The 26,911-nt window shown below is 35.0% G+C and overlaps 10 protein-coding genes and 1 non-coding gene across 19 annotated transcripts; 3 read left to right on the forward strand and 8 right to left on the reverse strand.

Moving 5' to 3' along the window:
- Window positions 1–68: 68 nt before the first annotated feature.
- WRKY3 (WRKY DNA-binding protein 3) lies at window positions 69–2,941 on the reverse strand. The gene is made up of 4 exons (NM_126385.4): window positions 2,200–2,941; window positions 1,028–1,713; window positions 763–924; window positions 69–680 (listed from the first exon to the last, which is right to left on the reverse strand). Exons 1-4 carry the CDS (start codon window positions 2,653–2,655, stop codon window positions 443–445), a joined length of 1,542 nt encoding a protein of 513 aa, NP_178433.1. The 5' UTR covers window positions 2,656–2,941; the 3' UTR covers window positions 69–442.
- Window positions 2,942–5,253: 2,312 nt separating this feature from the next.
- Window positions 5,254–6,905, reverse strand: AT2G03350 (DUF538 family protein (Protein of unknown function, DUF538)). Its single transcript, NM_126386.3, has 3 exons — window positions 6,689–6,905; window positions 5,934–5,988; window positions 5,254–5,834 (listed from the first exon to the last, which is right to left on the reverse strand). Exons 1-3 carry the CDS (start codon window positions 6,788–6,790, stop codon window positions 5,452–5,454), a joined length of 540 nt encoding a protein of 179 aa, NP_565300.1. The 5' UTR covers window positions 6,791–6,905; the 3' UTR covers window positions 5,254–5,451.
- A 1,003-nt stretch (window positions 6,906–7,908) lies between these two features.
- Window positions 7,909–10,216, reverse strand: AT2G03360 (Glycosyltransferase family 61 protein). 2 transcript variants are annotated; one of them, NM_126387.3, is made up of 2 exons: window positions 9,872–10,216; window positions 7,909–9,240 (listed from the first exon to the last, which is right to left on the reverse strand). In NM_126387.3, the coding sequence occupies exons 1-2, from the start codon at window positions 9,990–9,992 to the stop codon at window positions 8,006–8,008; spliced, it is 1,356 nt and encodes a 451-aa protein (NP_178435.2). In that variant the 5' UTR covers window positions 9,993–10,216; the 3' UTR covers window positions 7,909–8,005. The 2 variants fall into 2 exon arrangements, with proteins under 2 accessions (NP_178435.2, NP_001118256.1); NM_001124784.2 differs by having other exon boundaries at window positions 7,909–9,252.
- A 145-nt stretch (window positions 10,217–10,361) lies between these two features.
- Window positions 10,362–12,851, reverse strand: AT2G03370 (O-linked-mannose beta-1,4-N-acetylglucosaminyltransferase-like protein). 2 transcript variants are annotated; one of them, NM_001335178.1, is made up of 2 exons: window positions 12,565–12,851; window positions 10,362–11,673 (listed from the first exon to the last, which is right to left on the reverse strand). In NM_001335178.1, the coding sequence occupies exons 1-2, from the start codon at window positions 12,686–12,688 to the stop codon at window positions 10,433–10,435; spliced, it is 1,365 nt and encodes a 454-aa protein (NP_001325194.1). In that variant the 5' UTR covers window positions 12,689–12,851; the 3' UTR covers window positions 10,362–10,432. The 2 variants fall into 2 exon arrangements, with proteins under 2 accessions (NP_001325194.1, NP_178436.2); NM_126388.3 differs by having other exon boundaries at window positions 10,384–11,667; window positions 12,565–12,833.
- Window positions 12,852–13,946: 1,095 nt separating this feature from the next.
- Window positions 13,947–16,080, forward strand: AT2G03380 (Pentatricopeptide repeat (PPR) superfamily protein; the record flags this gene model as incomplete). The annotated part of the gene is made up of 1 exon (NM_126389.2): window positions 13,947–16,080. The coding sequence occupies exon 1, from the start codon at window positions 14,011–14,013 to the stop codon at window positions 16,078–16,080; it is 2,070 nt and encodes a 689-aa protein (NP_178437.1). The 5' UTR covers window positions 13,947–14,010.
- A 40-nt stretch (window positions 16,081–16,120) lies between these two features.
- AT2G03390 (uvrB/uvrC motif-containing protein) lies at window positions 16,121–18,437 on the reverse strand. Of its 7 annotated transcripts, none has more exons than NM_126390.4 (9): window positions 18,232–18,437; window positions 17,750–18,100; window positions 17,584–17,643; window positions 17,339–17,433; window positions 17,073–17,245; window positions 16,871–16,983; window positions 16,716–16,761; window positions 16,569–16,609; window positions 16,121–16,494 (listed from the first exon to the last, which is right to left on the reverse strand). In NM_126390.4, exons 2-9 carry the CDS (start codon window positions 18,071–18,073, stop codon window positions 16,354–16,356), a joined length of 993 nt encoding a protein of 330 aa, NP_178438.2. In that variant the 5' UTR covers window positions 18,074–18,100; window positions 18,232–18,437; the 3' UTR covers window positions 16,121–16,353. The 7 variants fall into 7 exon arrangements, with proteins under 7 accessions (NP_178438.2, NP_001189504.1, NP_001325261.1 ...); NM_001202575.1 differs by having other exon boundaries at window positions 17,750–17,944; window positions 18,232–18,344; NM_001335181.1 differs by having other exon boundaries at window positions 16,569–16,761; window positions 18,232–18,348.
- Window positions 18,438–19,275: 838 nt separating this feature from the next.
- AT2G03420 (uncharacterized protein) lies at window positions 19,276–21,688 on the reverse strand. Its single transcript, NM_126393.3, has 4 exons — window positions 21,470–21,688; window positions 21,285–21,374; window positions 21,108–21,204; window positions 19,276–20,957 (listed from the first exon to the last, which is right to left on the reverse strand). The coding sequence occupies exons 1-4, from the start codon at window positions 21,654–21,656 to the stop codon at window positions 20,819–20,821; spliced, it is 513 nt and encodes a 170-aa protein (NP_565301.1). The 5' UTR covers window positions 21,657–21,688; the 3' UTR covers window positions 19,276–20,818.
- Window positions 19,317–21,728, forward strand: AT2G03410 (Mo25 family protein). The gene has a single exon (NM_126392.2). The coding sequence runs from the start codon at window positions 19,626–19,628 to the stop codon at window positions 20,670–20,672; it is 1,047 nt and encodes a 348-aa protein (NP_178440.1). The 5' UTR covers window positions 19,317–19,625; the 3' UTR covers window positions 20,673–21,728.
- Window positions 21,727–23,394, reverse strand: AT2G03430 (Ankyrin repeat family protein). The gene is made up of 5 exons (NM_126394.5): window positions 23,073–23,394; window positions 22,706–22,838; window positions 22,336–22,460; window positions 22,114–22,260; window positions 21,727–22,045 (listed from the first exon to the last, which is right to left on the reverse strand). The coding sequence occupies exons 1-5, from the start codon at window positions 23,253–23,255 to the stop codon at window positions 21,911–21,913; spliced, it is 723 nt and encodes a 240-aa protein (NP_178442.2). The 5' UTR covers window positions 23,256–23,394; the 3' UTR covers window positions 21,727–21,910.
- Window positions 23,395–24,806: 1,412 nt separating this feature from the next.
- NRP1 (nodulin-related protein 1) lies at window positions 24,807–25,903 on the reverse strand. The gene has a single exon (NM_126395.3). The coding sequence runs from the start codon at window positions 25,689–25,691 to the stop codon at window positions 25,128–25,130; it is 564 nt and encodes a 187-aa protein (NP_178443.1). The 5' UTR covers window positions 25,692–25,903; the 3' UTR covers window positions 24,807–25,127.
- Window positions 25,904–26,656: 753 nt separating this feature from the next.
- On the forward strand, window positions 26,657–26,761 carry MIR398a. The gene has a single exon (NR_139971.1). It is a non-coding gene; the product is annotated as a microRNA ath-MIR398a precursor (primary transcript).
- The last annotated feature ends 150 nt before the right edge of the window (window positions 26,762–26,911 follow it).

A 26,911-nucleotide genomic window follows, 5' to 3' on the forward strand; every position in this document is an offset into this window, starting at 1 on the left:
AGAATTGGCATATTTCTTATTAATTTAGCTAAGGTTAGATTACTCAGAATCCCACTAGAAGCATTGTTAATCTTCGGTGAAAGGTTTCATTTGTATAGACATTGTGATACAAATGACTAAAAGAAACATACATCCACAAATGTAACCTATTACAACAAGAACAAAAAGGATACCTGTAAATTTTGTTTATCCCATGTACAAAAGAATTCACATAAGGGCATAACTTTGAATCTGGTTTTTTACATTACCTCCTAAAGCTTCTTAAGATTACACAGAAGATTCCAACATGAAATAAAAGAACATACCTTTTGAAACTGTAATATCAGAGATTCTGTCCAGAGAAACCTGTGGTGTTTTGAGGCAACAAAAACAGGTTCATTAACCAAAAAGAAGATTCATTAAACTCACAAAAGCTCAAGCGCCGTCGTATTCTTCTTCTCTGTCAAGTGATTTGCTCTTCTTTAAGCCTTAAACGTGCAACAGGCTGTTGATGATTGAAGTTAACCGTTGAGGTGTTGTGTTGATTGTTTGGTCTTAACTGATGGCTGCTGGTTCTAGCAGCTGGAACATCATGGTTATGTTTACCTTCATATGTTGTTACAACAGCTTTTGGGTCAGTTGCTGCTCTCTCTACATGTTTCCTTACTCCGCAATCTGGTGTTGTACACTTATAGTAGCTCCTGTGGATTAGATCAAAGAGCATTAAGGAAACAAGAAAGACCAATGACTATCTTGAACTAGATGACCAGGTTTTAGTCTTACCTCGGATAAGGATTTCCTTTGACTACTTTCTGACCATACTTGCGCCACCTATATCCATCATCTAAGAGGTCAACTTCACTCGTCGTTTGGACAATAATCCTAGGCTCTGTCACAGTTCTATGCGATGAAGCAACTGGTTCTGAAACCCGAACTTCTGTATTTCTGCAACATTCAAAGATTGTTTAAATCTCATCAGAATAACCAAAACCACACAAGAGATGAATGTAAGAGGAACAGTAAAGTCTCATGAGTTTTTCTTATTTACCTTCGCTTGGGATCAGGCTCATCCTCATGTCTTTCTCCCACACTAGTCTCTGCATTCCCAACCTCCTCGCTATCACTTGCTTCAGACATCTGCTCTGTTGTTGTAACTTGGCTTGTTTCCTGGTCCCTCTTACTCTTGTTGAGACTGCTATTACTTGTTTGAAACTGATTTGCAATATCAGAACTTTTACAACTCCCGTTATTGTTACCGCGCTTTTGAGGAAGCTCATGATTGTGTTGACCCTTGTAGATGATTTCCGTTACTTGTCCATCGAGTGACCTCTCCACTTTCTTCTTGACAGGACAAGCTGGATGCGTACATTTGTAATAACTCCGAGGAAAATCGCTCCCCTTCACTTGCTTCTGCCCATATTTCCGCCAGTTGTATCCATCATCAGCTGGTTTGTCAGCATTTTGAGGCTGTGACCGATGCTCAAAGACAGATATTTCCGAAGTCTCTCTCTGACCCTGCGATGTTTCTTGAACCGAGGCTCGAATCTGAGACCTAGGTGCAGAAGAAAATGATGGAATCTCAGTCAATGAAGCTTGTTGTTGTTGTTGTTGTTGTTGTTGTGTAGAAGAAGGATATTCAGATTGTTGTGATTGCTGCATATGAACATTATTGCCTTGAACTGCTTGTGCAGTGACTTGTGCTAAAGCTTGTTGATGTGTCATACCAAATGTTCCCTACACATAATTCACATTTCTATTATCAGCTAATAGCCCAAAAGACAAGGTAACAAATTCCAAGCAAATACATTTAAAGATTCAACATTTAGAAAAGAAACAATACTAATGAGTTCTAAACGACAACTCTGTTTCTCTCTTTGACATTGACATTGTTCTTTGTCTGAAAGATTCCTACTTTCTAAATTCTTCCATTCAAAGATTCAGATACCCAAAAAAGCATCCATAATGTCTCAAAGTCAAAACTTCCCAATTTTGACCTAAAAATGAAGAACATTTGTTTTTGTTTTTTGTTTCTCTTACTCTATCCAGCAAAATGGTTTGGATTTGCATCCATAAAGACATAAACCGAAAGAAAACAAAAACCAGAAACAGCAACAAAATATCCAAACAAAACTTTCATTTACCAAAAACAGAGTTTCGAACAAACAATGAGCAAAAAAAAACAAAGCTTTGAGTTTTTTTAGTTGTTAACGAATTTCACACCTGAAGAGGTGAAAAAAGACCAAAGAAGCTCGGAGAATCCAAAAGAGTAGCCGGACTTAACCCCGGCGGTACAGTAAACATCCCCGGTGGTTGAGTTATCATCAATCCCGTTGGTCTACTCTGCTTAAACCTCGGGTCAACATCACCACCGCTTCCACCGCCATCACCGACAGAGCTCACAGGTGTCTGATGATGAGCAGTAGCAACCACAGCAGCGGCGGCAACAGCAGCTGCCGCCGGAGAAGCCATAGCTCCAGCTAAAAGCTGAGAGAAAGACTTGAACTCATCAGGATCAGAGAATAAATTTGAGACGAGAGTCATTGGTCCAGGACTAAATCCAACGCCACCGCTAAAAAACATTTCACCAAACGGTCGAGGAGGTAGTGAAATCGTTGGCCGTGAAACTCCGGTGGATGATTTTAACTTCGATGGTTCTTTTTCTTCCTTCTCCGCCATCGATTCTTGATTTTGAGAACAAAAAGGATAAAACTTTAACAAACCCAACTCACACAGAAAAAAGAAGAAGATATTTCTCTTTCTAACACTTTTTTTTGTGTAATCTTAATTATACAAAATTCGTGTCGTGTTTCTCTCTTTCATTTTGTATAAAATATTTCTTTGTGCAGTCTTTTAATGGGAGAGATTTTTTTTGTGATTTTCTTGTGTTTGTCTCTTCAAGCAGATCTCGAAAAATATGAATAAAATTTTGTTTACAGTATAAAGTCTGCGGTGCAGATATGATAGAGTAAAAACTCTCTGTCTTTTTCATTTTATCCATTTTATTTTTCTTATTAATTTTTGATTTTCAAAAAAAATGACACATCGTAATGAATGCTACAAAAGAAAGTAAAGTATTTCATGAATTTAAATTTGCATTGGTTGCTTACATAAGAAATTAAACAAAAAAAAAATCATAAAACATTTAAGTTAATTTGGAAGATAATTAAAATATAGAGATTTCTTTGCAAAATAACATGTAATAAAATACAATAACATGATATCATATTATTTGTAAAATATGCACAAAATCAATTATTCATTTTAGTTATAATTTTTTACCGTATCATTTTATACACAAACTTTAAAATTTCAAAACTTCGATAGATTAATAGAGACAAGTATGCAGGAGATCTCCAACGATGTACAATTATAGTCATTCGTCAAGATTTTACGCAGGGAAAATCATTGAAAGTGTTCATCAAAATCATAGAAAATGAGAAAAAGGTAACGTTTGTCGTGGATCTAAAGAGAGTCAGAAGGAATTGTCTATAATAAAATCGTCTATATAACAATTCTCATATTTTATAATAAATAATAAATTTAAGACAGAATAAAAAACATCAAAACTTCAAATGTTTGATTTTTTTAGCGAATTAACCCAAAAACAAATGCATAAGCTATAATAACTTTTTTGGAAGTATATAGTGGTTTATTGAAGACAAGGATCTAACAGATTTCCTTTTTTATTTCTCATATTTATTTATTCATTATGTCTTATTTCGTCTATTTTTGTAGTAATCGTTGAGTTATGATTGGCTAATAAGGGAAAGTAGTTTATAAAAAGCGTCGGTTTAATGTGTTATATTACAATTATGTCCCTTGAGACAACGATGGTTTGTGCCTCGCAAGTCAACCAGCAGCTCTAAGCACGACTCGACGGGTTATAACCAATTTGTCTTCACCACGTTCTACAAATTGCATTTCGCCACGTATACATAAAATGAATCGGAAGTTATGGTCGATTTAAGCCTAATCGTAACTCACAAGAGCTGTTTTATGTCCTAAATGAAACAATTTATGGATTATATTTTTTTCTCGTCATGATTTTATGGAGTTTATTGATTTGGTAAATAATAAGTAACTTTTTTTGGTAAAATGGTGAAAGAGGAAACGTGAGAAGATGGAGTAAACAAAAAATGAAAACACAACTTGACTTTATGGAGGGCCCAAGTAACTTTGAAAACGGGCCAAAGAGACAATACATCCTTAATATCTGTAGGACCCAAATGGGGCCCTTTTCATTCATTGCCACAACGAATCGCGTCTTTCACTTATCACATCGAGAAAGCCAAGCAAATATTTTATAAAAAATCACTATAAAACATGTGAAAAAAAAAAAAAAAAAATCACTATAAAACATAGAAACGGAAACAAAGGTGTAAATCGAATATGTAAAAAAATAGAGAGAATATACGAAAGGAGTAAATCGTGTAATAGTGCAAAATCAGATTCTTAGTACAAAGCTTCATGTTTTAAAATCTAGCCTGCAGGGCCGGCCCAGCACATTTCTATTAAAAACAATTATAGAAAAAAAGAAAGGAGTATGACGACAATAAAAAGGACTGATAGATTTTGTGTGAGTTTCATATTTAGCCGAACATAAAGCAAAGCAAGAGTGAATTTTTTTTTGGTGAATGATAGAAGGCAGTTGCCCCCTATGTTTTATTCAAATAAAAAATGTAGAAAATTACAATCGGACATTTCTGGAGTTTGTGTGCCCATTAGTATCCTCCAACAAAACCGGCTTAACAATATACGGTAAACAACAAACGAATGAAAATTAAGCGATAAAGAAAACGCTTAGTTTGCTAAACCATCAGCAAAAGTGAAGTTTGAGCTCGGTAAGATCACTTAAAAGATATTGTTTTTAAGTTTCCAAATATTTATTTGAAAATCAGTGGTTTAAATCTTATGAATTGGGTGCACAAAAAAGAATCTTATGATTTAAAGCTTTTCTTTTTTCGGTTAACAAAAATCTTGAGTAAAAATGAGCCACAAATATTGTTTAGGTCTGGCCGTTTGGGCCAGCTCAATCTAGGGGGAGCTAAAATAAAAAGAAGAAGAAGATCATCACATAAAATTATGTACTTAAAGGTTGATAAAATTGTCACCTCCACGTTTATCACAATTTACCTAGGCCATGGTGATGGCATCTTGAGACCCATTGTTGGTACAAACAATATCTTTTACGGTTAACATGTGGAACCTTATTACCACCAATTCAAGAAACCAAACAATACTCTATACAATGGTTTGATATTGTTGTTATGGTACTACCGATTAAAAATCATTATCAAAGTAATATTTAGCGGTACTATGGCTTGATAAAGATTTGTGATTTCTTGCATATAAAGGAGGAAAATGAGAGTTATATAAACACATTTCCTTTAAGTATACCTCTTCCCAAAATGCAAATAACCCCAAATAAATTCATGAATCAAATATGATAATAACCAATTGTGAAAAAAATCCTTAGAACTCTCCAATGACTTTGATAGCATCATGAGGTGTGTCATAAACATCCTTAGATCGAGATTTCTTGACACCAGCAGTGAACCAGAGCTTGTCAGACTTGGAGCTCTCGACTGAGATTGTTGTGACTTTAACCCACACCAACACTTTTGTCTTCATTCCTTCCACACCCATCAGCTTCCCTCTAAGCAAAATCCCTTTCACACGCGTTGCATATCTTATCGCTGATCCATCTTTGAATGTGACTTCACATGGTGAAGAGAAGAAGACGGTGAGTTTATTCTTCGTCTCATCGAATTCGTAGCAGATTATGTTTTGTGGGAAGAGTCCTGGTGGTAAGTTGTATTCTTTGAGGAGGTCTGGTAAGCTTTTCAGTGGTTTTCCTGTTATAAAGAGAACACAGAAAACAAATTCGCAAGTTAAGAATTTTCGCATCTTCTTATATATAAGCCATGAGATAAACAAAAAATGGTGTTTGTTACCTTTAAGCTTGTTGAAAATCCATTTTGCTTTCTCTTCAACCGTACTGGAGAATGTCTGGAAGAGAAAAATGAACATCATATAACCATTTGAGGCAATGCAAATCAACCAAATATCGAATAACTAGCCTACGAACACACTGATACTTAGTTAAGAAGATAAATCGAATGATACGTTCGAAAAATGGTCTTAGAATAGATATCTTGGCACAACTATAGCAAACTCAAGAACACAAATCCAGTGAAACTGGTTTTCTAGGCTTATCTTAGTAGAGCTCTTAGCCCAAAAAGCAGAACATGAACACATTATTACCAAAAAGGATTCATCTTTTCTAGTAAACAATGGCTTAAAATGGAAACTTTAAATTGAGAAACAAGCTTAGTTGAGTTAACTAGTATAAAGACTCTCTAATGCTAAAAATCTCAATTTGGTAAAATTGGAACTTGTTTCTACATCAAATTGCTAAAAATCTCAACTTTATATCAAAATTGGTCTGAGATAAGGACTATGTATCAACAATTCTAATGATGTTAACTAATTTTCATCTTTAATTGGTAAAACCCATCTCAGATCTTCATAGATCTGTGATTCTTCTACGATTTCGAAACATACAAGTACAAGATTTCACAAAAGAATCGCCTTTTAATCAACACATTACACCAAACGTAACAAAAAGCCATCGATTTCACAGAGGAAACGCATGCAAGAACATCAGAGACAAAGCAAAAAGAAGATATTCGATTTAAGGAGCACTCACAGTGAGGTCATTGGTGATGTTTGAGAGCTCTTCTTTAGCTTTCTTAGAGATCCATGAACTTCCCACTTTAAAGCTCGTCACTTTCGTTAATGCCTTCTCCATTTCCCTTCCCCTCGCTCTCTCTCTCTCTCTTTCTCTCTCTGTCTCTGATTCTCTGAGTAAAAGACAAAGTGACAGAGCAGAGTGATAGCTGTGGCGACTCTCAATTTTTCTTTCTCCATTGGCCAAAAACTGTTTTGAAGAAATATGAAAGAACCGGGGGCATTTACGTAACTTCGTCATTTACTTTATTTTCCAACTAAATTTCCGTTTTGATGGCTAAATGTCAAATTAAGGAAATGTTTAAACAATGATGAAGACTCTCTAACCGTCTAATGAATTTTGAAATTACTAAAATTCAAGTTTCCATTTTTCTTTGAAAACTTGATTATTTGAAAAATAGAATAAAAATTAAAATTTGTTTTTTTTTTTTTTGATAAGAAAAATGAAAAATAGACGGAGAAAGTTCTACCGGAATTTATTATTAAAAAATATAAAACGAATTACAACGGAACTCGTTTCAGTCTCGTAGATCTAAGCAAATATTCTTTTACAATCGAAGCAAAATCAACAGGAACAATAAGTAAAACATGAAAATTTAATGGTAAAAAAAATGCATAATTTGGCAACATTAAAATTTGTTTGTTAAAGTGCATCTGTCTTTTTCTGATAAATGAAATTATGGTCGGAAGGTAGAAAGAAGATAAAGAAAAGTGCAAGCTTAGTTTCAACGCCAAATAAACTTGGATAATAAAATAGATGCGTTGGGGTCCAATTAAAAAACTCATATAAGAAGCTGACAATAATTTCAAGCAACACTAATTACATCGCAATTATGAAAAATTATTCAAAAATCATTGAACCAATCTATAGGTCACCAATATGACACAAATGATTTAAAATATAAAATTTCGTCTTAGTTTTGGTTCACTTTATTAAGATCATATCAGTTTATAAGAACATCAAAGCATCATTATTGTTAGTGTCTTAGATTACTGTTAACTTAGTTCTTAGAATTTTTTATGAATTGATTTTTAATTTTTTGAAACGAAAACTAAGAATACTTCAATTTGTCTCTTATATAAGAGACTTTTTTAACAAATATATGATTAAAAACATTAAATTTATAACCAAACTTTTCTAAGAATTAACCTAAGCAACTACCAATAATTAATGGTGCTCTCATACCCACATAGTGACATAGACACAAAAAATAAACAAACATATTATTTTACAGCTTAAAACTTACAAATCATTTCGATAAAACACAAAAATCAATCAACCGTTTAAGTCCATAAACGACTTAGCTTTCTTGTATGCTTCATTCATATGTTTCCTAAACCGATTCACATCTAACCTCACATCTTGATCTTTTAAATAGACTTTCATTTTAGTCACATTCCAATCCATTCCTCTATAAGCAATAGGATCTTTCAAAACCAAATCATCTCTACTATACTTCTCTATCAAACTGCTTTCTTCCACATTTACTCGATACTCCGTATAATCCAACTTCATTGCTTTAGCCGGCGTTTCGAAACACGTTTTAGACACCCAACCTAGTCCAACCGGAACAATTTGAACCAACACTGAACCTGGTCGAAGAAACAACAACTGGGTTAATGCTGCACCATGAACCCCGATCATCCCGTGGCTTGACTTTATAAGTTTATACGCTTCTCTCAAACTCGTTGTTTTTGATGGTCTAAATGTGATTACCTCGAATCCAACATCTTCAAGCATCTCTCTGATCTCTTCCTCGTTTAATATCACTCGACCAATGTTACCATATCTACGGACCAATATGAGACGAGGCTTGTTAATTTTGATAATAGATAGGTTTGGGTTCAAGGCTTTGTCTAGGAGATTATGGAAGTCTACTAATGATTTGGAGTTGGGTATTTGGGTTGGGTCTATTGTCATAGGCCCATGTGAAATTAGGCCCACAGTGGCTGAAGTGAAGCAATGTGTAATAGAAGCATTTTCTTTGTCTAGTAATATGGTTTTGTGTTTGCTAAACGTACCTAGAATATCGATGTATTTTGGCATCCACCATTCCTTAGGATTCACAACCACGAGGATGAAATCGCGGTCCGGGTATACCGAGTTGGCCGTGATAAAAAGTGGGATGAAACCATCGATAAAATCGTGATAAATACTTCCGGTGTAACCTCCAGCACTGAACACAATGGCCGGCGAATCATGTGTTATATCACATGATCGTGTCAGGTCCGATGGGCCTGAAGTTAGTTTTAGCTCTCTGATCCTAGGCATGATCCAGTTTTCTGATTTTCTTGGGTATGGCCTGATTTTCTCGACAAGTGGTGCTGATGTGGTAAGTGTTCGGTCCATAAGAGTTAGAGTTCCGGTTTTAGGGTTGAGAATACATGAGCCGTTGATGGAGCAAAGATCGTAACTAGTGTGGGATCGGTCACATGTGATTTTTGCTGATGCAGCCATCACTTTTGGGTTTTGCTTTGTTCTTCTTGATTCCCATCTTTGTTGTAACGTACCTACAGAGGAAACTTTTTTCAATTTTTTGGTCAAAACGCAACGTAAATATTTGTAAGAAAACAATAAGTAACTATTAAAAAAGTTTTATCAAGAAATTTTTTTACTATAAAAATATTCAAGAAAAACAAAAGTTATTAAATGAAGAAACACTTCACATGCTTATAAGTAAATTATTGGCAGGAATTTAATTCCCATGCAATAGATTAACTTGTATTATTCTATTTATAGAACATTCCGGATTAACTATATAGCAGTCTATCACGTAACCTTTTAACAAAAAATTAAAAGAAGAAAAAAATTATCACGTAACCCTTTAACTCATCAAGAAAATCCCGTGGAAAAAGGCAATTATAAACTAACAAGAAACAAATTTTCATTAGACTAAAAAATCATTATCATTTACTTTTAGTTGCTTCTTTTGACCGGAGTTTAGAATTAGTGCGGTTTCGTAATGTTAGCATTTAGATTCAAATCCAGCCAAGTATGTGTGAGTTATTGCAAAAATGTTGACTCGATCGTTAAAACATTAGGTAATATAAAAGTAAAAGTGTTTGATCGTAGCCTACGACTCAACCAAGAAGTTTAAGATTTATATGGTTGAATCGAAGAGGTAATTTGATATATACATACCTTGAGAGAAACTTAACGAACGAAACAATTGACGATCGAAGACGGAGGAGAAAGCAACATATATAACCATAACGATCACCAACGCCACCGAATAACTCTTCGACGTCGTTTTCCTAACCATGGTTTATATGCAAATCAACCTTTAAGAATCCTTCAATGGAAGAGAAAAGAAAGAAAAAAATTGTAAGTCAATTACTGGATGAAGAACAGAAGAAGATAGAATGTAAACGAGACCACTGATTCAGTATATGTGTATTTTTATCAAGAAGACTTTTCTCTTACAAAATATTTTTAATTGTTTGAAAGTTTTTTTGCCAAAAAAACAAAACACTTTTCTTAATGCTGAGGTATGGGAATACTATAATAGAACAAATAAGTCATAACATATCTCAAATGGAGTGTACGTTTACAGCTGTTTACTCTCTTTGCTAGATCATAAAACAGTGAAAGAGATAGTTTTTTTAGGTTTTAAGTAAGACAAACACAAAAAAAAAAAAAAAAAAAAAAACATCTTATTCTACAGCTCAAAAGTCACAAATCATTACAATAATACATAATCAATCAACCGTTTATGTCCATAAATATTTTAGCTTTCTTATATGCTTCATTCATATGTTTTCTAAACCGATTCACATCTAAACTCACATCTTGTTCTTTTAAATATACTTTCATTTTAGTCGCATTCCAATCCATTCCTCTATAAGCAATAGGATCTTTCAAAACCAAATCATCTCTGTTATACTTCTCTATCAAACTGCTCTCTTCCACATTCACCTTATACTCCAGATACTCCAACTTCATTGTCTTAGCTGGCGATTCGTAACACGGTTTAGACGCCCAACCTAGCCCAAGCGGAACAACTTGAACAAATATTGAACCGGGTCGAAGAAACAACAAGTGTGTTAATGCCGCACCATGTACACCGACCATTCCGTGGCTAGACTTGATAAGTTTATATGCTTCTTTCAAATTCGTCGTTTTCGATGGTCTAAATATGATTACCTCGAACCCGACATCTTCAAGCATCTCTTTGATCTCTTGCTCGTTTAATATCACTCGACCAATGTTACCATATCGACTAACCAACATGAGACGAGGCTTGTGGGTTTTAGGAGTAGATATGTTTGTGGTGAAAGCTTTTTCTAAAAGATTGTGGAAGTCCACTAATGATTTGGAGTTGGGTATTTGGGTTGGGTCTATTGTCATGGGCCAATGTGTAATTAGGCCCACAATAGCTGAAGTGAAGCAATGTGTAGTAGCAACACTTTCTTTGTCTAGTAGTAATATGGGTTTATGTTTGCTAAACGTACCTAGAATATCGATGTATTTTGGCATCCACCATTCCTTTGCATTTACTACCACCGGGATGAAATCACGGTCCGGATATACCGAATTGGCCGTGATGAAAAGCGGGATAAAACCATCCATTAAATCGTGATAGATGCTTCCGGTGTAACCTCCGGCACTGAACACAATCGCCGGCAAATCATGTGTTATGTCACATGATCGGGGCAGACCCAATGGGCCTGAGGTTAGTGTTAGCTCTCTGATCCTAGGCATGATCCAGTTGTCAGCCTTTTTTGGGTATGGCCTGATCTTTTCGACAAGTGGTGCTGATGTTGGGTCCATTAGAGTCAAAGTTCCGGTTTTAAGGTCCAGATTACATGAGCCGTTGATTGAGCAGAGATCGTAATTAGTGTGGGATCGGTCACATGTGATTGTTGCCGAAGTAGTCTCTTGCGGTTGTTGTGGGGCTTGCTTGATTCTTCTAGATTCCCATGGTTGTTGTAACGTACCTACAACTTCTCTTATTTTTTTAGTTAAAACTTAAAAAGAGAAGAGTACGTAGCCAAAAAAGATAATAAAAAAACATTTTTAGTGGATGTTAAAATCTTACTAAACATTTTTTTGTTTCTATTCTTTTGTACGTCAACCGCTAAAATTATGACAAAAGATTTGAGTCATTTTATGATTTTAAAATTATTGCGCAAAAAAAAAAATGTGAGAAGAAATCTGTGTACCATTTTATGATTATCATTTCTAACCACACTTAAATCATTTTAACAATATCAAAATTGAATTTACTAAGAGAAAAGCAAAAAGAGAAAAGAGAGAATCATATTTTGCGAAATTACAAAATATATTTCTCATGATGTTATGTGACAATTTGATCATTGATTCGCATGTAAAACATTTTTTGAAAAAGAGGAAGAATCATATTTTAGGCGAAATTATAAAACATACTTTTATGATATTTTGTGACGATTTGATCATTGATTCGCATGTAAAACATTTTCTGAAAAAGAGGGAGAATCATATTTTAGGCGAAATTTAGTAATTTCGGAGATTTGACAATAATAATAATAATAATAATGATGTATATATAATTTGGCAAAAAGTTTTGGTGATTGATAGTTTAATTTTACTAGACTATTATAATTTATGTTACAATAAATTTAAAATATGGAAATGAAAATTAATTTATAAAGGAGAAAAATGAATATATAAACAACTTTTTCTAAAACAAAAATATATTTTATTCCCCAAATAGTTTCTACTCGCAACAAATTTTTAATTATAATATATACTACTATTTTAAAGTGTAAAAGTGTTTGATCGCAGCCTCAAAAGAAGAAGAAGATGTTGAAGATTTTTATTTGCTTAATCGAAGAAGTAATTTGAAATATGCATACCTTGATATAAACTTGACGATTGTAACAATTGACGATCAAACACGGAGCAGAAAACAACATATATAACGATCACCAACGCAGCTGCTGCCACCGAATAAATCTTCGACGACGGTTTCCTAACCATGGCTTTGACGATTCTTCAATGGAAGAGAAAAATAAAGAAAATGTTGTTGTAACTCAAATTACTAGGTGAAGAACAGAAGACGATAGAATACAATCAAAATTAGTGTGTCAGTATATATATCTTATATCAAGAAGACGTTTCTCTTACAAAGTAGTATTTTGGTTGTCTACACGACTTTTTGCTATTAAAAAACACATTCATTATTGTATAAAGAATCTTGAAGTAAGAAACGCTTATGCATGGGAATACTACTACTAATAAAACATTTAATAACATCTTAACAATAAACATTTAATAGCTGTAAACAAACACTCCAATTGAGATATATTATTGTTAATTTAGTTTGTTCAATCATTTTTTTTGGACAACATCCATTGATTAATCAAGCTCAAACGAGAGGTTGGTGAAATATTGTTTACATACATAATATTGTCGGTTCGTTCGGAGAGAATTCATGAAAAGTTCATAAAATCGTATTCTACTGATGTGGGTGGAGTCCCTGGTTGTGTGCTATGTGTGTTTTGCCGTTGACGGTTTAGTGTTTTTTGGCCTACCGGTGAAAGGCTTCCATTCACTTGGTTTTTATTGTTTCGACATTTGCCGTTTGACAGCATTATCTTCCTCTTTGAGATGTTTTATATGCGATTCATCAAAATTTTTGTACCGCTTCATTGATTCCAGAAGCTTAATTACTTTTTTTTATGTCAATGGACCGAATGATATTTGCTTTCATAGTTTTTATTCTTTTTTACCATAGGACCAAACTATAAATTTTATATTCTTGTAACTCTTAACTTTTTCATTTTCTAACCAAATATTAACATTTTTAGCAAATAAAAAAAGAGAATGATACGTCTTATTATCGACGCTTATAATGTAAAAAATGTAACTTCTTAATTATATGTCTTATAATATTAAAATATAACATTTAATTAATAATTTATTTCAATTGACAATTGGAGTGTGCGTTTACAGCTATTTATTTACAATTTGTTTTGTTGTTTTGCCATATTATAATTTATCAAATATTAAATAGTGAAAGAGACAAAAACTAGAAAAAACAAACAAAAGATATAGTTTTTTTTATAGAATCAATTGTTTTTATGCCATGATTTTTTTCTCCAGCTCAACATGATTAAATTATGAAATCTTGATTACGATTTGTGATTTTTTGTTATATGTAGTTGCGAAACACATCAACGGCTTTAGATCTTTATAAGCCCATTTAAGGCCCATTCAGATTTTTCGTTACAAAACGCTGAGACCAACAACCTGGCGGGAAAGCCACGCCGCCGGTAAGTTGTGAACGGCGAAGAAGATCAATGCTACGCTCTATCACTCTTTCTCCGACTAGAAGATTCGGGTTTCCACCGAGATGCGTCTCTTTTACGACTATCAAAGAATTGATTTTGACTGAAGAGAATGATGGGTCTTCTCTGCATTACGCCGCTTCGAGCCCGTGCTTTCTCCTTCTAAGTAAGTGCACGAACATTGATTCTCTAAGGCAATCTCACGGAGTTTTAACGGGAAATGGACTCATGGGTGATATCTCGATTGCCACCAAGCTCGTTAGTCTATATGGTTTCTTTGGGTATACTAAAGATGCACGCTTGGTGTTCGATCAAATTCCTGAACCAGATTTTTATTTATGGAAAGTCATGCTCAGATGTTATTGCTTGAATAAAGAGAGTGTAGAAGTCGTAAAGTTGTATGATTTATTGATGAAGCATGGATTCAGATATGATGATATTGTTTTCTCGAAAGCTTTGAAAGCGTGTACTGAGCTTCAGGATTTAGACAATGGGAAGAAGATACATTGCCAGCTCGTTAAGGTGCCGAGTTTCGATAATGTTGTGTTGACAGGTCTTCTAGATATGTATGCTAAGTGTGGAGAAATCAAGAGTGCTCATAAGGTGTTTAACGATATTACTTTGAGGAATGTGGTTTGTTGGACTTCGATGATTGCTGGGTATGTTAAGAACGACTTGTGCGAAGAAGGGTTGGTTCTGTTTAATCGGATGAGGGAAAACAATGTTTTGGGTAATGAATATACTTACGGTACTCTAATAATGGCTTGTACAAAGCTTAGTGCTTTACATCAAGGAAAGTGGTTTCATGGTTGTTTGGTTAAGAGTGGTATAGAGCTCAGCTCATGTTTGGTGACATCTCTTCTCGATATGTATGTTAAGTGTGGTGACATAAGCAATGCACGTCGGGTGTTTAATGAGCATTCTCATGTGGATCTTGTCATGTGGACAGCTATGATTGTGGGGTATACCCATAACGGAAGTGTGAATGAGGCGCTGAGCTTGTTTCAGAAAATGAAGGGGGTTGAAATCAAGCCTAATTGTGTTACCATTGCAAGTGTCTTATCGGGTTGCGGTCTGATTGAGAATCTTGAACTGGGAAGATCAGTTCATGGCCTCTCCATCAAAGTTGGTATTTGGGATACAAATGTTGCAAATGCTCTGGTTCACATGTACGCCAAGTGTTACCAGAATAGAGATGCTAAATATGTGTTTGAAATGGAGTCAGAGAAAGATATAGTTGCTTGGAATTCTATAATTTCCGGGTTTTCACAAAACGGCTCTATCCATGAAGCTTTGTTTCTTTTCCATCGCATGAATTCAGAATCTGTGACGCCTAATGGTGTAACAGTTGCGAGTCTTTTTTCAGCCTGTGCTTCCCTTGGGTCTCTAGCTGTAGGTTCATCACTTCATGCCTATTCCGTGAAATTGGGTTTCCTGGCATCATCCAGTGTTCATGTTGGTACTGCACTCCTGGACTTCTATGCCAAATGTGGGGATCCCCAATCTGCCCGTCTCATCTTCGATACTATAGAGGAGAAAAACACAATCACATGGAGTGCTATGATCGGAGGCTATGGAAAGCAAGGGGATACAATAGGGTCCCTTGAGCTATTTGAGGAGATGCTGAAAAAGCAACAAAAACCCAACGAATCAACCTTCACATCTATTTTATCAGCTTGTGGCCACACAGGGATGGTTAATGAAGGGAAGAAGTACTTCAGCTCAATGTACAAAGATTATAACTTCACGCCTTCAACAAAACACTACACATGTATGGTTGATATGTTAGCTCGAGCAGGTGAGCTTGAGCAAGCCTTAGATATCATCGAAAAGATGCCAATCCAACCAGACGTGAGATGTTTCGGGGCATTTCTACACGGATGTGGAATGCATTCAAGATTTGATCTTGGGGAGATTGTGATTAAGAAGATGCTTGATTTACATCCTGATGATGCCTCTTATTATGTTCTCGTCTCTAATTTGTATGCATCGGATGGACGGTGGAATCAGGCTAAAGAAGTGAGAAATCTGATGAAGCAAAGAGGTCTGAGCAAGATTGCAGGCCATAGCACAATGGAATAGCAGTAAGTTAGTTGTCTTGGCTTTTCTGGATAAGTCAGTTAGGATGAACAAAGAAGCATTTATACACAAAGCATTCTTGAATAAAGTTGACTTGTTTCAGTGTATATAGCAAGAACAGTCGTGCTAACTGCTAAGTGATAACTACATCTACATGGGTATAAAACCAACAGAACATCTCTAAGTTGGATGCTAGATGCTTTGAGCTATGCTAGAGTTCTGTTTTTTTTGTGGTTTGTGCTCGAGTCTGCGGTTGTGAACTCTTAGGTTTTCATCTTAATCTTCGTCTTGTGAATCAAAAGGAACTTCATGCCGAGGTCTGTTGTACTTCTCACGCAATTGTTTGACAGGGATGAAATCTCCAGCTGTGTCAGCTCCATAGTAGAGAAAAGAAATGTATGGATGATCAAACCTTTCCTGCAGATACCAAACAGAAATATGAGTCAAACAGTTGCAATGGGGATTAAATTGTCCATATTGAGACTACTCACCTTATCGGGTTTTTCAGGAGCTAACAGATTGTCTTCAGCAACTGCAATATCAGATCCATTGTCAAGTAATAGTGAGATTGTTCAGTGGTTAAAGTTGTGCAGCAGGAAGATGTTGAGATCCAAAGGACTTGAAAACTCAGAGCTTACCATATGCCACTAGTAGATCTGGGTGCGTCCGAACATCGACTAGAACCTGCTAGACACATGCAAGAGATTAAGATATCCATGTTTCTTCTGTAGATTGTTCATATGTATATGAATACACTTTAAATCTTAATGAACATTTGCTTCAGAACCAGAACCTGATAAAATGGCTGATTGGATCCACGAGGTAACTTTTCAACCTCTGCAGCTTCCATCCAAGAGCTTGATTCACTGCAAATTGGATCCATACCACACACTACAGCCCGGTAACCTAAACGAAACGAAACCAACATAAGTTCCTCATTATGAATGTAAACCAAAGTGAGACAAGCACTGAGATAATACATATGAACGATGTACCAAAAGTTTTGTGTCTAAGTTTCTGTCCCAAACGAAATGCATACTCTGCTTTCTCAAAAGCCAAGGCTTTCGCAGATACAGCTAATGATTCTGCCTCAAGCTTTGAGATTTCATCTCGTAACTTAGCTGCCAAACCGTAATCCTCACTGTCAATGGCATTCTGGAGATCTGCACTGCAATGATATCAAATAAACAGTGAAGATGGTATACTCCAATGTTTACACATACACAAGAGAAACAAGATGATGACGAATGAAACTGCTCACCGTAGCCTTATAATGCTAATACCCTTGTCTTGAGCTTCACTTTTAGCTGATGACCCTCTTTTCCCTTCCTGCAGCCTTATCGACTCCTCTTCCACCTACCAACCACAGACTGTTATTCACTCCTCCGTTGCGATTGCGGTATACAAGAATACACAGATAAGTCTAGCCAAAAGCTAACATCTTTGAATGATCAAATAGTTCAAAACTTATTGCACTTAAAGATCATATCATAGCATTTCATATACCTCAGTTAGCTTTTCTCTTAGTTGTTGCGCAATGTCGTACTGCTCCAGATTCATTGCATACTGCCATTTCAAAACACACCAATCCACATATCATTCAATATTGTAACACATCAAAACCATTAGCAACCATCTTGAAAGAGATAAAAACCCTGCATTTAGTCTTAACCTGTACACGAGTAGCCAAATCCAGCTGAAAGAAAAAGATCAATATATCTTCATTAGCACTCTCGCTTCTCTCAGAGCTCGGGTCTAAACCTTGTTCACCACCTCCTTGAAATGGCCATCTAGCTTCAACCCTCAACAAATTTCTTTGCTTTAATGACTTCCAATGGCTTCTAAAGGACGGTGATTTACGCAAAAACTGACACGAAACACATCGATCACCGATCAAGCTTGAAGCTTTCACTGAATTTAAACGATTCCTCAACAAGCTTGAAACTTTTACACTTCCACAGATTGTTAATGTGCTTAACGACTGACTTTGAACCATTTTATTTTATCAAGACCGATAATATTCCTACAAAACTCAACAAGAACTTGTCTGAGATAGCAAACTTGTCTAAGATTCAAAATTGAAATCGAAACACGAGTCAAAACCTTCGAGTAGACAGCAAAACGTTTGTTGAATTGAAATTTCAAGAGACTTACTAATTGGTTTAGAGAAATTCAATAGATGCCGGAAAGACTTTGCCGATCACTGGAGAAACTCGCCGGAACGACGGAGAGTTTTCGTCCTCACAGATTTTTCTTTCTTTTTCGTTGAAACTTAATGCCTCTGGATAGATTATTTATTGTTTTTAACTCTCCTTGGGCTCTAAGGCCCAATTTAGGCCTCATAAAGGCCCAATGTTTGGAAAAGAAATACGGCTGAAGGAGACAAGCCGATTACGAAAAAAATAAATACATATCCAAACACACATCAACAATCTATGCTAAGTAAGTTAAGTTTTGGTTCATGCCTACAATATGGTGCTCAACTGAATGTCACATGTCTTCTTATATAGAGAAATCCATAATCTTTCAAGCTAAGATCAATTTTCGTAGATAGAGAGTCGAGATCACTCTGCATCATACGTGATCTCATTCTCTATCTGCAAAATTTGTTGAGTCCGTGAATTTTTTCAAATTTAATATGATATAAGCTAATAAATAGTTTTGAAAGTATAGAAGGAATGTAGTTATTTAAAAATCAAACATATATATGAATATACATTCTAAAAATAAATTTCATGAAAAATTTGGTAATTGTCTAAAATTATAAAGAAAAATAGATAAAACCTTTTTAAAAACATGAGTATTAGATAAACATATGATATATGCAATAATCTAAAAGAGAATTAAGATATAACAAAAAACTCCAAACATAATTAGCAAAACAATTGTGGTGAAAAAATGCAACTATTTGTGAAAAAGTATGAAAACAAAAGACTTTTAATGAATAGACACAATTTTAAAATATTAAAATTTTGAAGAATTATTAATTTAGAGAAAACATAATTAGATAATTAGTTGACTAGAGATATGGACTGTGTAGAATAATAAGCTTCAAAAAATTGTTTAATATCTAATTGACATCAAAGATTCTTCAAACTAACCACAACGAAAATTCAGCGCGGCAAAATTAGCCAATCAAAGACTCCATTTTTAGGTTTTGTTGTCTCTTTCTTCTTCCTTTCTTCAAAGAAGAAGATTTCATAGAAACAACATTTTTGGATTTCACAGCGAAACCCCTGAAAAAGCTTTTGAACAAACCCTAGAATAAAAAGATAGAGAAAGGCATAGATTTTGTTTTTGCTCTGTTTTTCTTTTTGTACTTTGTTTTGAGGTCAACAAAAAGGAGAAACATAGGTGCGTGTGTCTCCATAATCGGTGGTGCTAAACGACACGGAAGCTCCGATTTAGCTCCGTCGTCAAAGCACCGCCGTACACGGAGCCATCTACGCGTCGGATCCACCGATGATGAATCCATCATCAACATCACATTTAGCGGGAAGCTTAGCAGTTTAAGCGGGAACCTCGGAAACCATGGAGGAAGCACGAGAATGAAAGGTCTCTTCAAGAACAAATCACGTCTTCCTGGTGAAATCGTACGTCAGACTCGAGATCTCATCGCTTTAGCGGAATCCGAAGAAGAAGAAACCGATGCGAGAAACTCGAAAAGGTTAGGGATTTGTGCGGAGTTGTGTCGAAACATTAGAGATTTGAAATCGATTCTTTATGGTAATGGTGAAGCTGAGCCTGTTCCTGAAGCTTGTCTTTTGTTAACTCAAGAGTTTTTCCGAGCAGACACGCTTCGTCCTTTGATCAAATCTATACCAAAACTTGACCTAGAAGCAAGAAAAGACGCGACACAGATTGTCGCGAATCTTCAGAAGCAACAAGTCGAATTTCGACTCGTTGCTTCTGAATATCTTGAATCGAACTTAGATGTTATCGATTCGTTAGTCGAAGGTATCGATCACGACCATGAGCTGGCGTTGCATTACACGGGAATGCTTAAAGAATGTGTGCGGCATCAGGTTGTTGCAAAGTACATACTCGAATCGAAGAATTTGGAGAAGTTTTTCGATTATGTTCAGCTTCCGTATTTCGATGTAGCTACCGATGCTAGCAAGATCTTCAGAGAGCTTTTGACGAGGCATAAATCGACTGTAGCGGAGTATCTTGCGAAGAACTACGAATGGTTTTTCGCAGAGTATAACACCAAGTTGTTGGAGAAAGGAAGCTATTTTACGAAGAGACAAGCGTCGAAATTGCTTGGAGATGTGTTGATGGATCGTTCGAATTCAGGTGTGATGGTAAAGTATGTGAGCAGTTTGGATAATTTGAGAATCATGATGAATCTTTTAAGAGAACCAACCAAGAACATTCAGTTAGAAGCATTTCATATCTTTAAACTCTTTGTGGCAAACGAGAACAAACCTGAGGATATCGTGGCGATTCTCGTGGCGAATCGGACCAAGATTCTTCGTTTGTTTGCTGATTTGAAACCTGAGAAAGAAGATGTAGGTTTTGAAACTGATAAAGCATTGGTTATGAATGAGATTGCTACACTTTCTCTTCTCGATATCAAAACCGCAGATCGATAAGAAAAAGAAAAAACCTGTTTGTACACGATGCCTACATGTATTTTTGTTTTGTAACCATTTGGATTTGGATTGTGACTTAAACAATTAGCATAGATGATTCTCTCTAAAGCCATTCTTGCAAACAAAAAAATACAATGATGTGTGTTTTATTCAACACCAGTCTTCTTTTTCAACATTGTGATGAATTTCTCCTTTTCTTCATCTGTCATTCCTGTGGTTGAGCAATCTCCTACTCCCCATTCTGCTCCTCTCAGACAATATTTGTCTTGAATCTCTCTTTCATTCCTAACCAAAACAGAACACCAAAACCAATGTTACATGTTACAATGTTACATCTTATAAGACCAAAAGGGTATATGTAAAGTTTCAAGATTTGCACATTGTTGGCTCTGTTACATCATAAAAGACCAAAAGGGTGTGTGTAAAGTAACTTACTTTTCTTTGTTGAGTTTGGAATTCTCAAGTAATTTCTTGAGAAGTGGAGAATCTTTGAATCTGGCATCGTTCTCTGCGTAGAACTTCTGGTTTTTTGCTGCAATTAGCAAGCTTTTTCTTAGAGCAGAGAAACACAGTTTTTTTGTTCTTGAATTCAAGAAATTGAAAGATTGGTACCATTGAAACGGTCAAGGAACTCGATTTTTGGTAATTCAGGACCTGGAACTGATTCTATACCGGGAGATCCCGACATTAAGCCTGCTTCAGCTGAGGACCATCCATACATATACATATGATGCTGATGATGATGACACGCATATACATTGAATCACAGGAAAAGTATTGAGTAGTAGTGTAGTTACCGGTACAAGGAGAGAGGAGAAGGGTGAGTGAGGCAGCGAGAGGGAAGGTGGACTTGCAGAGAAGATGGTGAAACGGGGATGGTGCTGATGATGATAGAGCCATGGAGATACGAGGATGATGAATTACTCTTGGTTCATAGAGACTAAAGCTTGGTCGAGAGAAAGAAGAGATTTTTGTTTGCATCATTTTGCCTTTAGATTTTTGTGAGGAGGGTAAGTGACTCTTAGGAGATAAGAAGGATATATATAATTTTTAACCAAACAAAAAAAAAAACTTTTTTCTCACTTGTTTCCAAAATTGCTTTTGAGAAAATTTCTAAAGACAGAACATGAATTGATAAGGCAGAAACATTTTGCAAACATGATACAGTAAAGAAAAATCCTTTTAAGTAACTAAACAACTCTCAGAGTTAGTAAGTTTTAAAGTAATCCAGAGTCATTTTATCCTTCAAGCATGGCCTTAGCAGCATCGATAAGTGCAGGTCGGAATTCATTGGTAGCTCGGCCTAGAACAGTGTAGCCTTCCTTGTCTTCTACATCCACATCTGCACCATGTCTTATAAGCAGGAACGCAACCTGATCCATGGAAACTTTTAACTTTAAAGAAATGTTGCTTTTAAGGTTGATTAGATTGAAAATTTTACCTGTTTGTCATCGCAGATAACTGAATGCATGAGTGCAGTTTGACCCATTTTATCCGTAGCATCGATCTCTGCTCCTTCTTCAATAAGAAATTCACAAACTTCTAACTTTCCCACGCTTGCTGCCCTGTGAAGCGGAGTGCAACCAACCTAAAAGCCACACAAAAAAAAGTTTGTTTGTGTGTTGATGATCACAAGCAACAAGACATTAAGAAGCTACAAAACCTTGTCTGTGATGTTAATCTTTGCACCGTGTGTTAATAAAAGCTGAGCAATCTCCAACCGGCCTTTGCTAGCAGCATAGTGAAGAGCAGTGCGACCACCGTTATTTTTGGCATTGACATCAGCACCTAAACACAAAGAAAATGTCATCAAATGTATCCATCTTCTCATACATGCAATGAATTGAAGTTAGAGCTAAACACTGGAAGAACTACTTCACAGTAGGAACTTATATGTCCAATTCCAATGGAGGACTATTAGATATTAAGAGATCAACTACTCAGGACTGATAAAGATTACAGCTTTATGATAGCAAAACAAGATTTTACCACCGTTTCAACAACAATAAGGCACATAAGATTATGTAACATACCTCTGGTCAAAAGCACCTCAACGAGCTCAGCATTACCGATGCTAGCAGCGGAATGCAAAGGAGCCCATCCTTCATCATCCTTGCTATTGATTACAGTCTTTGCTTCATCTGAACTTGATAACAACTTCACTATCTGCAAATCCCACATCCATAAACATTTTTACACATACTGACACTGTTCCTAAAACACACTAATCTCAAGAACCCAAACAACGCAGATTCGTGTGGTTTTCAAAGCGAGACTCAAAAACTTCCCTTAAGGCTTTCTCATCAGTTAAACAACCTATTTACTGCAGCTATAGTAATCAAAGAGGTTATCTAACCACAGATTAGTTCTTAATATGATTGAAAAGAGAAAGGAACAAACTTGAGAATGGCCGAAGGAAGCAGCGACATGGAGGAGAGAGCGACCATCTTCGTTTCTGAAATTGAGAGATTTAGAGAGCTGTTCTTCAGATAATGACATGAACAACGATGAATCTCCCCATTCCGCTGCTTTGAACAACTCTTCGTCTCTCATCTGCTTTGCTGTATCGGTTGCAATTTCCATGATTGATCAAAGCTTCTTCTTCTTCCAAAGTTCGAATTCAGAAAATCCAGAGAAAGTGTACAAAAGATCAAAGACAAGAGACCCTAAATTAAAATTAAAACAATTTCTCCTAAAATAAGCAGAAAAAGATTAATTTCCCAACAAGAAAACAAAATGGATTCGCATATTGGGCCCGTTTATGGGCCTTTTACACAATCTCAGGACTTGCGTTTGGTTTATCTATCCGCTTTCAGTTCGTATTCATTCGGTTTTCAGTTTATTTTTCTAAAATTTAGTATTCATTCGCTTATTTTGAAATTTTGTTTCGCTATCGGTTTTGGTTCTTTTGGTTTCAAAATTTAGTATTCATTCGGTTATTTTGCTTTGAATATATTCGGATATTCGGTTATTTTTGGATATTTTCGGACATTTTCGGTTATTTTTGAGTATTTTTACTACTTTATCTATTTTCAGGTATTTTTAATTATTTTATTTGATCCAAAAATAATTAATATTTTAGAAAATATAATTATACTAGATTTTAACCCGCGGTATACCGCGGGGACAATTTATTTTTTAAAGTTAGTATATATAAAAATTTGTAAATTGTATCTATCTATAAAATATTTTATTTTATAGTTTACAACTGTTATTAAGTAACGTCCTCCCAAACCCGTCTCGCAAAACCCGTTCTGCAAAAAAAACCATTTATTTTATTAATGTTGATCTTATTTATGAATCATTGTCTAAATATTTTAGTCGATGCGGGATGTTGAACCCACACATTTTTTCGCCAATTGGTTAATATATGTTCATTTTTAAAAATTTTAATCACAAAATATGACGGAAATTTTTTTGAGATTTTTTTAAACTATATATTATATAATGATGTTAAAATTTTTGATATATTAAACTTTTTATAAGTTTAAATATTAATAATGTTTTATAAAGTTTAAATATATAAATATTTTAAAATATTTTTGCTTTTTAGATAATGACATAATAACTCTAAAAGCAAAGATTTAGAAGATTTAAATCGTTAATTAAATATTTTTCTTTCTAAATAATTAATTTCAGTAGCATGACATTGTAAATAAGTTCAAATACATGATTTATTTATTTAAACAAAAAACGTTTAGTAAGAATAATATTTATTTAAACAAAAAACTTTGTTTTAAAATATTGTTAACAAATACGTTTATGCTAATTTTAAGGGATTGATGTGAAGTTTGTTTGGATTAAATTTGATTGATAATGTGGTTGACAATTTAAATTAAGAATTTAAAGTAAAATTAATTATTTCGGAAAAAAAAAATTAATGCTAATGGCATTGAGTTGTAAATAAGTCCAACTCTAAGATTTATTTGTTAAAATGGCTGCAAAAATGTATTTATAGATTTCGGATATTTTTGATTATCCAAAATATTTTGGTTCCGTAGTAATTCAAGTTTCGATTCTTTTGATTATAATGTTTAGTAATTATTTTTAAATTTTTGTTTCGATTGACTTTATTTTGCTTTCCTATTTCAGTTCGATACATTAGGTTTAATTTATTTGCCAAAACCTAAAAATTATCATTTTCTTGTGTTTTTCCTCCTTCTTCTCAGGATAATAATTAGTTTATTTATTTTTAGACGGTCCATTTAAATTCGATATTAATTAGTATTACTTCCCATAACTTAAAGTTCGGTTCTAATTATACAAATATTTGATTAACGCAATCTCGAGTGGTCAACAACATGATACATGATCTTTAACATCATAATTTCCTCCATCATACACAAATGACAAATCCAACAGTTAATAATAATTCAGAAAAAACAACAGCTTACTAAAACAGTAATTATAGAAGATAATTACTAACATAATTATTTTTAGAAACTAAAACATTACTCACTTCATAAAACCTTGAGCCATCTTAGCATAATCTCCAAACCCATGACCACCTCCGGACTTCTCATCTTCTTTCTTAGCCGCCGGTGCTCCAGCTCCACCACCGTGTCCTCCAACATTACCGTGGCTTCCAGTTCCACCGGTGGAGGAGTGAGAGTGGGAAGTTTCGTACTTGTGAAGATATTGTTCAGCCTTTTCAAGGTACTGACCAACACCGCTCTTTTCATCGAGCTTACCGTATCTAGAAGCGGCGTCTAAGATATCAGCGGTGGCTCCGGCGACTTTGGCTTTGTCAAGCTTGTCTGACTCGTGACGAGCAGCGGCTTGAGCAGCTTCGGCTACGATCTTGGCACTAGCCATGAGCTCAGCGTTCGTAGCCGGTCTGTGTGTTGTTGGATCGGTGTTGGAGACCGGTTTATGTGTTGTTGGCTCGCCGTGACCGGGTTTATGTGTTGTTGGCTCCGTGTGACCGGGTTTGTTTTTGTTGTGGTTTGGCTCCGGATCAGAGCTCTCCGGTTTCTTGTCGGAGAATTTCTTCTTTACTTGATCGGTGAAGAAATCCATGTTTCTTTGTTTCAAAGGAAAAGTTTTTTCTTGTTCTTGAATTTGGTAAACGTACAATAACAACTTATCCGGAGGATGATATTTATTGAATTTCTTGAAATTAGGTTTTTGTTCTTTTTCTTTGTCCACTAGTTTTTGGTCTTCTTTTTCTTTATCCACTAGTTAATGGGATATTTATAGTCACGATTCTTACGCCTTAGATCTACTTTTCGACTTTAGTGAGTGAATTTTATTCTCTTCCTACGTAAAAAAGATGCTTGATTACATTTGACCATTTCGCAAAAGTCGACCCTCATAACCGGTCTTGATAAATTCTTTCTTATTATCTTTGATTCTTGATCATAGAGTTACTTTTATTGGTGGATGGGTACTTTTAGTTTTGGGTATTTGTTTACCTATGTAAATGCTAGTATAATCTTGGATTCTTCATCATAAATGTAGAGTTTATACTTTATAGGGAAGTAATATTTGGTGTATTTTACTACACTTAAAAGTTTTAGTATTGGTTGAGGTTTTGATGAGTGGCACGGAAAAATGGGTCCTCATGCCACGTTCGTCCGACTATCCAACTCTTTGACCATTTATGATTTTGTCGGCAGAATAATTAAACTATTTGAAGATTGGTAGCAGAGTTTAGATGAGTTTTGGATGGGCCTATGAGAAGAGAGCTCATATGGGCTCATTAATAGCCCATTATTAGATATATATTCTGAGCCCAACTTTGTTTGATACATTCCATTGAACGTTGTCGTATGTGAAGAAAAGGATGTGGTCATTTCCATCACACTTACTAATTTTTTGTCAACAAGATGACCACATTATTATGACAGAACAGAAGTGAACAAAAATCTAAGTAAGACCAAGAAGAGTAAACTGTATTTATATATGTAGAAACTTGTGTAGTATAGTATATATAAGAAGCAGTGAAAGCAAAGTATGGAGAAGAAGAGAAGAACAACAGGAGGTGAAATTTCAAAGGAGTGGCATGTGAACACATATCCTATGGTTTCTTCAAATTTCCATTGAAACCATTGAGTTTTGTGTTCTCAGGTCACCCCTTTGAATCTCCCCTGTTCCATTTTTTCACCTTACTAATTTTTTTTATTCATACTCTAAATTTGTGAGCTTTTGTGCTTTCTTTTTTTTTGGTCATAAGTGAGATTTTATGCTTTTTTGATTACACATTTATTATAATGGAACCTCTATTTTGTATCTGAAAC

Source organism: Arabidopsis thaliana, chromosome 2, assembly GCF_000001735.4.
Source record: "Arabidopsis thaliana chromosome 2, partial sequence".
Taxonomy (NCBI): Eukaryota; Viridiplantae; Streptophyta; class Magnoliopsida; order Brassicales; family Brassicaceae; genus Arabidopsis; species Arabidopsis thaliana.